The sequence below is a fragment of the Battus philenor genome, unplaced genomic scaffold (genome assembly GCF_028537555.1).
Source record: "Battus philenor isolate CCGP_79_NKW_IND1 unplaced genomic scaffold, ilBatPhil1.0.hap1 SCAF_6, whole genome shotgun sequence".
Taxonomy (NCBI): Eukaryota; Metazoa; Arthropoda; class Insecta; order Lepidoptera; family Papilionidae; genus Battus; species Battus philenor.
In genome coordinates this window covers 6,260,167-6,273,385 of record NW_027181726.1, presented here as the reverse complement: position 1 = coordinate 6,273,385, position 13,219 = coordinate 6,260,167, and the positions used below count along the sequence as shown (strand labels likewise).

Below are 13,219 nucleotides of genomic sequence, written 5' to 3'. Positions count from 1 at the left end.
GTGTCATATTTGTTATAAGAAATGAGGCGATACATATTGTAGGACGGTCTGCATTATTTGAAACCGATAACCTTGTGACGGGTGTCAAACGATGACTTATCCCGTTATTAAATATCACCTGTACACATGAGACCAATCAGGATTACGAAGGTAATCGTTATGAGCAGGTGGACATTAAAGATTGGCGCGTGAAGGCCGATAGTACGGCAATACAAGGAGTAGACGGGTAGCAGACGGCTATTGTGACGTCTCGTCGCGACGCACGAGTACAATATGCAGGCGCGTCCTTATTCCTTATAATCTTAGTGGCAACAATACGCCAATTCACCGGCTGAATTGGCTATAGACAAACATAAATATAAAAGTGCACTCCGTAATGGTAAACAACTTTTTTTATCCTTTCAAGCAATGGTTCACAATATCAATGTAAGTTAATAATACTTCGCCATTCTTTGATATTTTTTACGACTTTTTAAATTAAGGTGACCCAATTTAGCTAAAAGCTTTTAAACGGCCGAGATTGGTCACAATTCCCAAGTTCTTTTTTAACACATATGCACAATAAAAAAAAACATATATACCTGTAGTGTAACATTTTAAGTAGTTTTCTTGACGTTTAAAGTTACCAAAAACGAAGCCTTGGCGTTGGATTAGTTTATTCAAGTCACTCGTAACAAAACTTTCATTGTTCCTAAATCGTTACGTAGTTAAAATAAACATTAGCGTGGTCTTAGAATTTTAATATGTACATTCCACCTTAAATGTAACTCGGAAACATGTTATACTGTGTTTTAACGTTTCGTACATTTTCATCTAGTTATGTAAGAATTCTTAATGATGTAACACATTGTTTAATCTATTAATAAAACAGAAATATTTGCGTCTGGATAATTAAAGCCGGGTAATAAATAGTTAAGATCATGTTACCTTTGCATCCTTCACACGTGAGGGCGTTATAGTGATATCCGGAGGCTCTGTCGCCGCAAACAAGGCACAATTCTTCCTGTTGTCTCGGCGCGGGGCCTTTTTTCTGCCTTCGCGCGTCGCCATCTGTACTGCAACCATTAACACTCGATGCCGGCGACAACTCTTCACGTCCTGGAGATGCAAGTTACACATAAATATGTATTACAAAAATATAAAATATAAATGGTTGGTGAAGCTTTAAAGGGGGTGAGAATATAGCTCATTTGTTGTGAATTAATGTGTACCTATTATATTTGTAGTAAAAACGCTTTTAAAATTAGGAATACTACATGTTAAAATAAATTATTGTCTACTATCTGTTCCTATAGACTTTGAACAGTTAGAAAGTTTTTGACCAGACGTTATCTAATGAACAAAAAACAGTGTAATATATTTCAAAGATCACTTTGTGAATGGTTGCAAATATATGTAAAAGCTTTTTAATGTAATTAGCTATATTTTCACTTATATAAGTTATTTCCAACAATCAATCTGTATTTTTAATTGATGTACACATAGCTGTTACTGCATTAAGAAAAAAGTTCAAAATTCTTGGTCCATATAATATTATCCAGTAAAGTGTGTCCGACATAAAATTTAACATAGCTTTGTGATTATCACCGTGTCCAGCGACCCATGGAATAGTGTCAAAAACGTCTAAAACAGCCGCCATCAAATTTGCATACATATCATGAACCATTAGGCGAGACGGTGGCCGAGAGCGAGTTTTTATTTTTCATTTTTACAACCAAAGCGCCGTCGTGGAGATGTTTCCGAACGAAATACGGGCAAGTAATTTTCGGCAGCAACGTGGCCGTTTCCTGCCCAAACAAAAGGTGGATGGGGCGTCCGTTCGCATACTAATCGCCCTGCCACAGTTTTGTATGCCACGCGCACGAGGGAGCAGGGTATGCTATGTGCAATGGAAATTTAATAGGTACTTGTCAATCACACAGTCGGAACTCCTTAAAAGGCGAAGAGTATTGCAAGAGTAATAATAGTTTTAGACAAATTTTTCTTAAAGATTTATAATCATAAAATAAACATTGACGTGCGCGTTTCACGTCTATGTATTCCACGACGGTAATTTTATTACAAACGCCCCTGAAACTTAAGTAAGATAATAGTAGCCAAGAATAAGGACAACTACAAGAAATCACATCTAAAACGCTTACGATTAGATCACTATTTTTCATTTGTCACATAAATATGTCAAATAGATGATTTACTAATAAAGAAAATGTTATTTATAACTTTCTTGATGCAAGTTTTTATACCTCTTTAACAAGACTTACTTTACTCTGATTCTAAAAAGATTCCATTATTAATTCTATAATTTTTGAATGATTAATTATATTTACATTTTAGTTTCATTGCGGGTCGGTGGCCGCCCAGTGTTGCGCAACCGGCCGATTTAAGTGCTGCTAAAAAACTAGTTCCACGTGAGACCAGGCCGGCTTTGGAGGCCAAGTCACTCGCCAATGCATCATAAACGGTCTCGCCTTTCACGTTAATAGAAACCTGTCCTTGCAAACCAGTATACGAAATATGCGATGCTTTGAACGCTTTTATACTGGCCAGTGTTAATTTGGTGGTAAATAAGGTGTTTTTGTAAGAGATTTCTTTTACATTTAATATTTTGTTTACTTTCATCGTTTCGTATGGATCACATGATAATTTCAGTCATATGACGTCTACGGCTGGACATGGCCCTCCCACAGAAGTCGTCCTATGCTCTATTTGCCGTTCCGTGGTGTACTTAAGGCGTCAGCGGCTATTTATTTTGTACTGTGCTGCAACTTGCCAATCCGCTGCACTATATATATACTTTCATTCGTCAACCCATAAAATAAATATGCATTATTAAATAAAAATCAATAGTACTAAATTATAGCAAACGATAGCAAATAATGTAGATTTGATTAGTAATCATTTAAAATGCAAATATATGCAACATTACCTAGCGACCTTATTTACAGATTAAATTGGCAGACGTTGGCGATTTTTGTATCGTACGCCGGCGTCTCCTGCAGCCCGTAAATTATTCTCCGTCGGACCGGTGACTATTTCAACGATAAAAATGCCTCAATAAAGAGGTCAAGTGCGCAATTTTATCCCGACTTTATTTATGGCGACACTGTCATCAAAGTAGTTTTAAATAAAATGGCCGCCAACATGACTCCAATGAAAACAGAGCAGTGAACTAGGTGACCTCGTTAGTTACTATTGCAAACATGTTATTATTATATTATATAATTTGCAAGCATTTTTTAAAGATGATATATAATTTTAATTTTAAATTATGCACAATCCTTAAACGTTGAATAGTAAATAATAAATGTAGAACAGACAACACGATGTTGAAATACACGCACAATTAAAATACATTCTTAAATTATTACATAGAGGTATTTTAACGTAAATTTTACAAGTATCATTTACTCTTAAGGCGTTTTAAAAGTGATTATTTCTTATATATTTAGATTTGATTAACAATATTAAATAACTATTGGTTATTACGTTTATATGGCAGATCGGTCGTGCGGTGAAAGTGTCTGCGATAGTTCAAACTGGTTTTGTCTATAGAGTTGTGGCTGCGTTGGTACCTAGCTTGATAAAGACGCGGAATTTGATACGCGATTTGCCTATTATATTCCGTGGTCAATCGTGGGAATGTACGAGAAGAAAACGAGTTCTTGGTTTTCATTGCTCTTAATAACCGCTTTCCGTGTTAGTAAGAATATAGTGAATAAAACTTGTGAATTTCTTTGATTTTGAAAACTAAAGTTAAGGAATATTATTTTTAGATATTACGATTTAACGCAAGTGTTTCGTGGTCATAGAGCAGATTGGAGCAATATCAGCACGATCCAAATTTAGTGTCCGATGATTGAATTGATGCTCATAAAAAGAAAGCCAATCAAAAGTTGAATGCACGAATGACCGAGTCAGTGTGTTATGTTATTACGTCTCAGCTGTTCGTTGTACTGCGCTCGCGCATAGGAAGGTCTAGTTCGTGCCGCTTCGGGCGCGGTCGGGTTTACCCGGTTGGTTGAGCGAGAGGTGCCGGCGGCGCTGGAGAGCGACAAGTGGGGCGCGAGCGACGACCGGGGGCAGCGTGCGGCCTTGACTCTTACGTCCCTCTCCCCCTCCGCGTGTCCCCTCCCTCGCCCCACGCCACGTTCACCGCGCAACCACATTATTTATGATAGCATCAGAGCTCCGAGCAACCTCGCGATTCTCCATAAACTAATAATAACTCGTTTTTCCTCTCACGCGATTCAACTTTTACGCTCCTTTAGACTTGCAATGTCTTTTGAAAATAACAATCGTCTGTCGCTGCCTACTACATGGTTGTGGCTGAGATTGTTATGATTTGCAGTACACATTTGTATTGTATATAAAACTGACCGCAAAAAGAATTATGTAAGGAAGGACTTTGATATTAGGTAATATAATTAGTAACACTGTTTTTTAAGTTAAATATTTCTTTTGAACGGACTCTGACTACTGCCCAAATGGCTTTTCAGATTCCGCGGATTCGAGATTACATAAGTCGATTTAAAAATGTTAGGTGCTGCCCATATGTAATCCCGGTTAAAATATTTAAAAACTTTCACCATAAGCTGTCGTTTGTCATGGGCCAGGCAACTATTTCGCAGGCGGAACGCGTAACCCAGCTCTAGCGAGTGAAAGTTGCCTAAAGTTAGGTATTGCACAAGCCTTCTCACACATACCACGTAATTCAAATTCGGCGGTGGCGAAAGTAACCGCAACTGCTTTGTATGTTGCGCCTATAGCCTACAAGCATTGTTTTTAAAGTACCGCTTATCCTAATACGAATTAAGAAATAATAGTGTTTGTCTGTCTTACATCAACCACTTTGGCTTACATGTACAATGAATGAAAAGAAACGTTCATTGGCAAACATTTGGAGAACTTAAAAATTCAATCTATCGATAATATCAAAAAATAGCTGTTAAAATTCTTGCTGTCTCTTTTTAGCAGATCAACATTACAAGCCAGTGATAGCGTACTAATTCAAATCTTGAATCTTTTTTCTTCAACTAGGCATTATATTGTTGATCAACAATCAACAATATAATGCCTAGTTGAAGAAAGACATTATGAAATAATATTAATAAAAATTTCTATTTAAAACCTTTTTTATTTATGAAACCGTAAAGAGAATTTAACAAATAGATGAAAAGCAAGAGGAATCTAGATCAATTATTAACATGTATAATTCACGGTAGCAAAAACGCGATGCATTAAAAAATAAACACGTGATCGATGCATCGCTTGGGCGAAGATCGTCTCAGAATATTACTTTCTACGATACTTTCTAGCAAGAGATGTGGGCCGGAGCCAGCGCAACTAGACCGATCGGTTTCACCACGCGCCGGGAAAATTGGATTGAAATAGAAATCGCGCTCGGTGAAAATCGGCTTTTCGCGTCACACGCAACGCGAAAACTGCTGTGACGATTGTTGCGCACGCACTCGGGACTGACTGCGGAGGACTGCAGCTGCCACCGGATAAATGCATCCTGTGGCGGCACGAGTTGCAGTTTCAGTTGCAGAACTACACTCATGTCCATATTCCCCTTATTTATAAAATAAAATATTAAAATTAAATTAGTCCATCCCCAAAAGAATCAGTCGCCAAATATGTTAGTAAAATCGTTTAAGAATCAAAAGAACCAAAAATCATAGACGTAGCTCGAAGAATTGTTCATTTGTAGTAGCAGTTAGCGAGGAACCTCGCTCGTGCAACGAGAGCCGTTGGGGCAGAAAAGTTCTCGAGTGGCGACCACGAGAAATAGACGCAGAGTGAGTCCATTAAATGGACCGAAGAAATAGTAGACAGGGAGTCGCTGAATCTTTTAAGATAGCAACAACATTGACTAAGACTACATTGAGTAAAACAAATTGGCAGTACTATGCTGTTAACATAGGCAGCACGTCAATTTCGTCACACGATCGGTAAATTAGAAAGTGGTCATTCGGTTATCACGTACTTTACTCGCATAATGTACACAACTACGCTACAGTATAACATACATTTGGTATATTGACTGAGTGCCGGATTACGATGCTACCTTCTCTGTTTCTCGTGTCGATCTAAATAGTTTGGATAAGTTTTTGTCTCTATCTACTCCCAAATTTAGTGTGAAGGCCTGCGCACCAAAGTTCCGACGCGCCTTTTTGTGTAAACACGGGAATAGGTTAGTAAATAGAAAAGGGAGGGAGTTATAATTAGAATTAATGCCGCATCGTTTTCTTACCCATATTAAACTAGCAAGGCGTTGACAATTAGCTATTACGCTTCAAAGTGATGCATGTCAGTTTGTTTTTAAATTCTCTGAAAAACGTTAAGAAAATTGCAACTGTTTCACATAAACAAGCTATAAACGCCCTTGTCCTGTAAAGAGCGACATGATACTTGTTTGTCCGCTGACCGTAACCTCCATTCTTTAGTAGTAAAAGGCATTCACAACTCATTATTACATAACAAAAATCCTCCCAACACATATATTTTACGTTTATAACTTTACGTCGGAAAAGCACATCTTTGTTAGTCGTTAAAATATAACTTATTCAATAATTAACTGGAATCGCTAATACGCATTAATATAATATAGAATAATAGATTAAAATCTGTTTTAAGTAACCATGCTTTAAAGTACTAACAATAATATATAATAATATATACACGAGCGCTTTTATATTTTAACGCCTTTTTTCGCGAACTTGTAGCAAAATATGAAACGGGGAAAGTAGGCCAAGGCAGAGATATGACGTCAGCAAATGTCGCTCGTCCAGCGATCGTCATAAGGGCTAATTAACCGCACAATACCAACTGGGTCAACGACTCTGTTCTTTAACCTTACAAATTATTTCATAACAAATTATTACAGTAGGTCGCTGATTCGAGTACAATTCGACTATGCGTGGCGCCTCATTTTTAAAACGATGATTTGTTAAAAAAATATAATCATTTTATTGTTGTTTATCGACATGCTTCAAACTGTGATTGTATGTATGAATGATTATATCACATATTCTGTACCAACGACATCAAAGTCTTAAAAACAATTAGTTTAGAATGGAATAATTTGACCACAACATTTGGTTTTCGGATGAGTAATATTTTATTTACAGGAAAACATGGAATTAACTGATTACCGTGATTATTTAAGGAAAAACAAGGGCGGCGAATTAGGTCAAGTTTTGGTCCTATTGTGAGATTAAGGCTGAAATAACAAACGCGGAGTGAAGTAATTGAAGTCAGTCCGTCGGATGCGACGATCTGGCACACGTGTGCGACGCTCTTCGCAGTATAAAGAGCAGTTCAGTTGGTTACCGACGTGATTACGTAACAACGTGGACGTACCTGTACGACTTTTTACATAAAGCAATTGTTATTGTAACAAAAAATAGAAGAATTAATGTAGATTGTTAATCTAAAAGCTATGATATTAAAATGTACTATACAAAAAATATAATTGATGTAACAATGAACTAATGAACAGAAGGAATCACAGCGATGATTTGTAGTTTAATGTGCCATGCCATCCGGGAACAAAGAGGTCGTTGACCGAGTATCAGCCGAGATAAGCTGACTACGAAACGCTTATCGGCCGAGAAAGAACGCCTTTGTTTTCGAGTAATTTGAAGACAAACAACCAATGATTAGATTAATCGTGTTACATTTGTGATTTTTGAATCACTTAAATGCTTGTTACCAGCATACAATATTTAAATTAGATCGAAGTATAAATATATATATTTTTTTCAAAATTGTAAAGTAACGTAATATTGAAAAATAAAGTCTGGTTGAATGTTTTAAATAGTCGTACATTCATGGAGTCAGTGGTTGGTGGTTTTAAGTAATAAGTACAAATAATACAGCGAAGTGGTCACACCGGCAGGGCCTCTTTGCCGCGTGACCAGAACTCGGTAACGAGCAAAAACTCTAAAACGACATCCGACTGAGCGGCGATGAAAAAAAAAACGACCGTCATTGCCGACTCGATACAGCCACGGCGAAACCACGCCACGACTAGGCGACACCTAGATGCATTTTAACCTAGAACAAATGCCAACTCGATTTAATTCTAGCTTTGCAAACTAAAAATTCATTTTAAACTGCAATTGATTTTTATAATTTATAAACATGTTCGATAAATATTTGATGTAACTCGTGAAGCCTAAATTTTCTTTTGACAAAATTAATAAATCCTCCATAGGTCTGAGTGTACGTTTAAATATTAAATTTCCACAAGTTTTAAATCTTAAATTAAAGTTTATTATGAAATAAATCTTATTAGAGCATTCAATAGTATTAATTAGTTGACTCATTAACATAGTTGATATTATAATACATATATGAAACATTGTTAAATTTCATTTAAAAAGAGCAACTGTTGAATTTCTGGCCGGTTTTCAGCAGATCAACATTCCCAATTGGTGGTAGCTTACTGTTTATAATGTTTAATAATTGACAATTCAAAAGTGCGTGTAAATGCCGACTTGAATAAAGACATTATGAATTTGTATTTGTACCTTTATGTCAATAATAAGATTATTTACGAAGGAAAATGGTAGTGAAATATGTTTACGAGGAGATGAGACAGAAATAATTGGCCGTGGTGGCATATCCAGCGAACTGTGTCATGGGCCCGGCCCACGCACGTCGGGAGGTCATACGCACTTCACTAGACGATGGTAAAACTCCATTCAATGATTCTAAGCAATAATTTTGATAAAATCACATAAAAATAACGTAAAAGGTATCGGCTTTGAGATCTTTTTACAAAAAAAATAATGTAAATTATTTAAAATATCATACTTCTTTTTCATCAAAGTTATAATGTTAGCTAACAAGTTTTTTTAATTTTATATCTTTTATAACGAAAGTTAAAAAACTTCAACGTACTGCGACAGTAATTGACAGATATTTGTGTTGTGCTGGAATATAATAGGGGATCAAAAGCTATTGAACGATGAAATATGGGTGTATACCGTAGTTTTTTACTGTCTACGCGTATTCGGGTGAAAGGCTTACCCATATAAGTACCCAGCGGTTGCGGATAACAAATAATCGACGCTGTCAGATTGATCGATTGCCCGACGGTGACGAAGCATAGAAGACATGCGAACCTTCCCCTGGGCTTTAATCCCTCGCTCTTCTTTATTCAGCTAGTGCAAGCAGCGAGCTACTCAAGGTTAAATGCTTCCGAATCATCCATGTGAACAAAATAGCTGGCAAGTTTTAATAATTCATAAATAACTTGTGAGCCACATGTTTAATCATTGCCAGCGTCCTTTAAAATTTTATGATGAATATTATATATTCTTTTAGTAATTGAAAGAAAGTTTATCGATTTATAATATTTTGGGTATGTATTTAAATATAAATAGTCTATTTACGCGAATAGACTTAGACTTTCCATGTTAACTTAATGCGTAAGTTAGATGGTTTTTAATAATTTTTCGCTAAACGCAAATTAACGAAGATTGAATATCTAATAATTTATGTAATAACACAGACGTGGTAGGAAGCGATGACATATGGCCTAGGAATCAAGCGTGGGTTGATGAATAATCATCAAGTTGAAGGTGAATGACGAGGTGTACATATCGACACTAGAGGACTTGTTTAGGCGTGGGAATCGCGGAAGAGCTCTGTATCTAACAAACACATGTGCGTTATGTTTCACCAGCTGACGAATTTAAGTTGCCTTGGAGAACACGTGTAATGAATATAACCTTGCGAAATAGGGTAACTTATAATTGTTAAGCAGCATATATTAAGTTATTTGGAGTATTATCAAGGAGAGTATTCTACGTATGCGATGCATACAAAACGATGCGCCACTGAAACAAATACATTGTCGGCGCATTTGCAATCGCTCTCGGGCAATGATAGTCGGCGGTGTAGCGGAGAGCAAGAGCATTCCCCAAGCCGGGCTGACCGGTTTCAGACGCAGGCTGTTTATGGACGGACCAGATATAAATAGATATGCTGCCAACATCCATCTTCACTGGTGTTTTAGTTTTTTAACCGCCTCGCCAAAGAAAATACAATACTGTGAACGTTTTAAATCAGCTACATGCGATCGTTTTTGTTTACATTTAAATTGTAGAGTCCCTGGTATTTAATTCTTCGTATATATATTGAACAATATATATTATTTTGAAATGTAATAAAATTAAAAAGCCCAAAAGAATTACATTTCAATGTATGGACTAAATCATAAAAGTTATCTAATCATTTATAACCTGTTCAGATATGAAATGATGAAACGAAAATTAGAGTAAGGTAAAATCGACGTAAAAGTTTAGTTTCTATGAGTGGTAATGCCAATCGCATAGCGAGTTATTTATCGCCAAGAGGAGTTCGGTTTGTGCGAGATGACGACAGCAACTAGTCTCGCTTTGTCAGTTCGTATCGCGCCATTCACTTTCACCGTTGGTCACCTACTCGCCGTGTTTTATGATCGCCCTGCATTAGCGGCCGTGTATCGGTAACCTAACGCTTTCAACGACGTGTCCAGAAGGCACGGTTGCATAAGCAGCCACGTGGCGTTAGAACATTGACCCCGGTGAACGTGACGGTATAATTCCACAATCCGAATCTCCAGATAGAGACGCCGCATGATAAAATTCTACACATTATAATGCACGCAGAAGCGCCCACGAGTTATGAAACTTTTCTTTTCGTTAAAATTTACCTAATCGGCCGTTTAGCTCGCTGGTAGAAGTCACCCACTTACCGGTTTGCAATTGTTGCATAAACGGCCTCGTCACGTCAAAGGGGGTCATTGTCGCGCCGATCGCTCGCCAGGTACATTGCTAGCTGCATGTTAGATAAGCTGTAACGATCGAAGCCCAGTCTCCTTCGGAGTGTCTGTGACCCCGATGTAAATAACCTGAGGCGGCACTACTGTAAACAACTGACGCTGTTTGCGTCAATGCTTGTATCGCTTGTACGTTACGGAGGAAGCTAACGCCGCCATTCAGTTTTTCATATCGATTTAAATAGAATACTTATCCTGCTACTGAACGTCTCTACTACCTATTCGGATCAAGTTCAAATAAGTATAATTATTTATTAAAAAAAAAATAAAAAAAACTAGTTACAGAGATTGTATTAAGACGTTTAAATGTGATCGTGAAATGTATTGCAAAATCTATAGTAACAAGTTGTCGAATAGCGTGAATTCGAATTTTATTAGTATTGAGTTTCTCCAATAACTAATTACTTAAAATAAATAATGTATTGAATAAATGAAAAAAAGCGTAGAGATTTAATAGTCACAAATTTTCTGCTTTATAATTTAAAGCAAAAACTAATACAAAACATAGTATGGTAAATCATGCAGCACGCACACTTACATATATTTATAATCAACAAAGTAAGGTGACCTATATGATAAGATTACTTGAACAGCACAACTACACACAAAGCATGCAGGTTTGTGTCAATGTGTGAATTCGCGTCCAATGACTTTGTCGACCTTGACTACTGCCTCGTATATCAAGCAACACACACACACATACATAAAGACACACGTAGACGCTAGGAATGTGTTCGTCACAGTATATTTAAAGCTAGCAAATAGCATTCTGAATTTAGATGTGTGCATACACCGCCGCGTTCCTACGAATGTAAAAATATACAAGAGATGTTCGGACACAGTAGGGTGTAATATATTTTGGCCCATCTCCGACCGGTCTGATATAGAACAGTTCAACACACGATAAGGCGAATGCCAACGCCATGCAGCGCTGATGCACGACGATCAAGGCCGCGTGCCACGAACAAAGTTATCACTACTGCACTTTGATTGCATACTGCAAAACGTTTTTAATATCGCAAGCCAAATTCCCATCAACCATAGTTTTTCATAAAGCGTTTTGGTTAAAAAGAAGTAAATATCATAATATATTGTTAGTAGTAGTAAAATATTGTTTTACCATTTAACGCATTTCGACAAGAAATATTATATTTCGTAACATCAGACGTAATTACTGAGAGTATAAATCTCAGTAATTACGTCTGATCACATAATTAATAAATAAAAAACAAATTGTGCTGACTATATAAAACTAAATTCTTTCTAAATGACAATGACATCAACACATTTCTCGTTTGTACAATTTATGAAGTATTTTAATTGGAAGCAAGTCTAATTTGTATGACCTCACTAACAATCTAACGATACTGTAATAGATCATATTTATTTTTCAACCTTTTCCACAGTTATGTGTATAAAGATAAAATTATTTATTCAACATTAGAACTTTTGATACGACATTTTTATACTACTCTGCTTCACATTGTGTTATTAGTTGTAAAGGAGAAGCAGGAAGAAACTTCACAACTACACAGCTTTTAAAAAAGTTTAACAATATCGACTTATATACATACACTTAATCAGATACGGCCTAAATAAAACAAAATAATCAAGCGACATCACTGTCCAGGATATTTGTCATTTAAATATTCGTTTAATGGACTCGAACTGCCTTTTCCGTAAATTTTATTTAAGTATGCGTTTTGAATTTTATGTATATTCTTTTAATATATTTTTTGAGTAATTAACATACCTATATTACACAGTTATACACAATTGTAAAAAACTAATTTGTCTAAAAAAAATTACCAATTTAATTACAATTCTGTTGATTTTGTCATATAATTACACAAAGAAAAATATACACAATAAAAAATTTAAAATTTTAATACTTTAAAAAAACACGTTATACATGCATAAAATAATTGAATTTATATTAATCACGTATAAACTTTTATCGAATCTTTAGCCATCATTAATTTACTAGTAAACAAAACAAAGTTAAGTAATATTTCCATTAAAACAATGTTTTAGATTTTTAATTAAAAACACTATTACTTACACCTATATCTAGTAACAAATACTGCAAAACTTGAATATCGAAAATCTTTTGTATTTTGTAAACATTAACTGTGTTTAGATTTATAATAAAAAAATATTTATGAAGGTGAGGTATAAATGTTTTACAGTTAATATTGAATATTATAGTATTATATTGTTTAAAATGGGTTTTAGCAGTTTTATTGTTAGTTAAGAGTATGTCCACAGAGTATATCTCTGTCTCATTAATCTTTAAAACGTACATAGCTCAAAAATATAATATTTATTTTTAATATTTAGTTTTTAGGACCTATGAGTCAAATAAATATATTAATATAATAATTTTCC

General features: G+C 35.6%; 1 protein-coding gene across 3 annotated transcripts in view; it reads right to left on the bottom strand.

Annotated features, from left to right (window-relative positions):
* Nucleotides 1–13,219, bottom strand: part of LOC137930198 (ecdysone receptor-like) — a 208,562-nt gene that overhangs the window by 7,913 nt on the left and 187,430 nt on the right. For all 3 annotated transcript variants that reach the window (XM_068773369.1, XM_068773367.1, XM_068773368.1), the window contains exon 4: nt 928–1,098. In XM_068773369.1, coding sequence (XP_068629470.1) covers nt 928–1,098 — 171 coding nt within the window. The remainder of the gene's footprint in view (nt 1–927; nt 1,099–13,219) is intronic.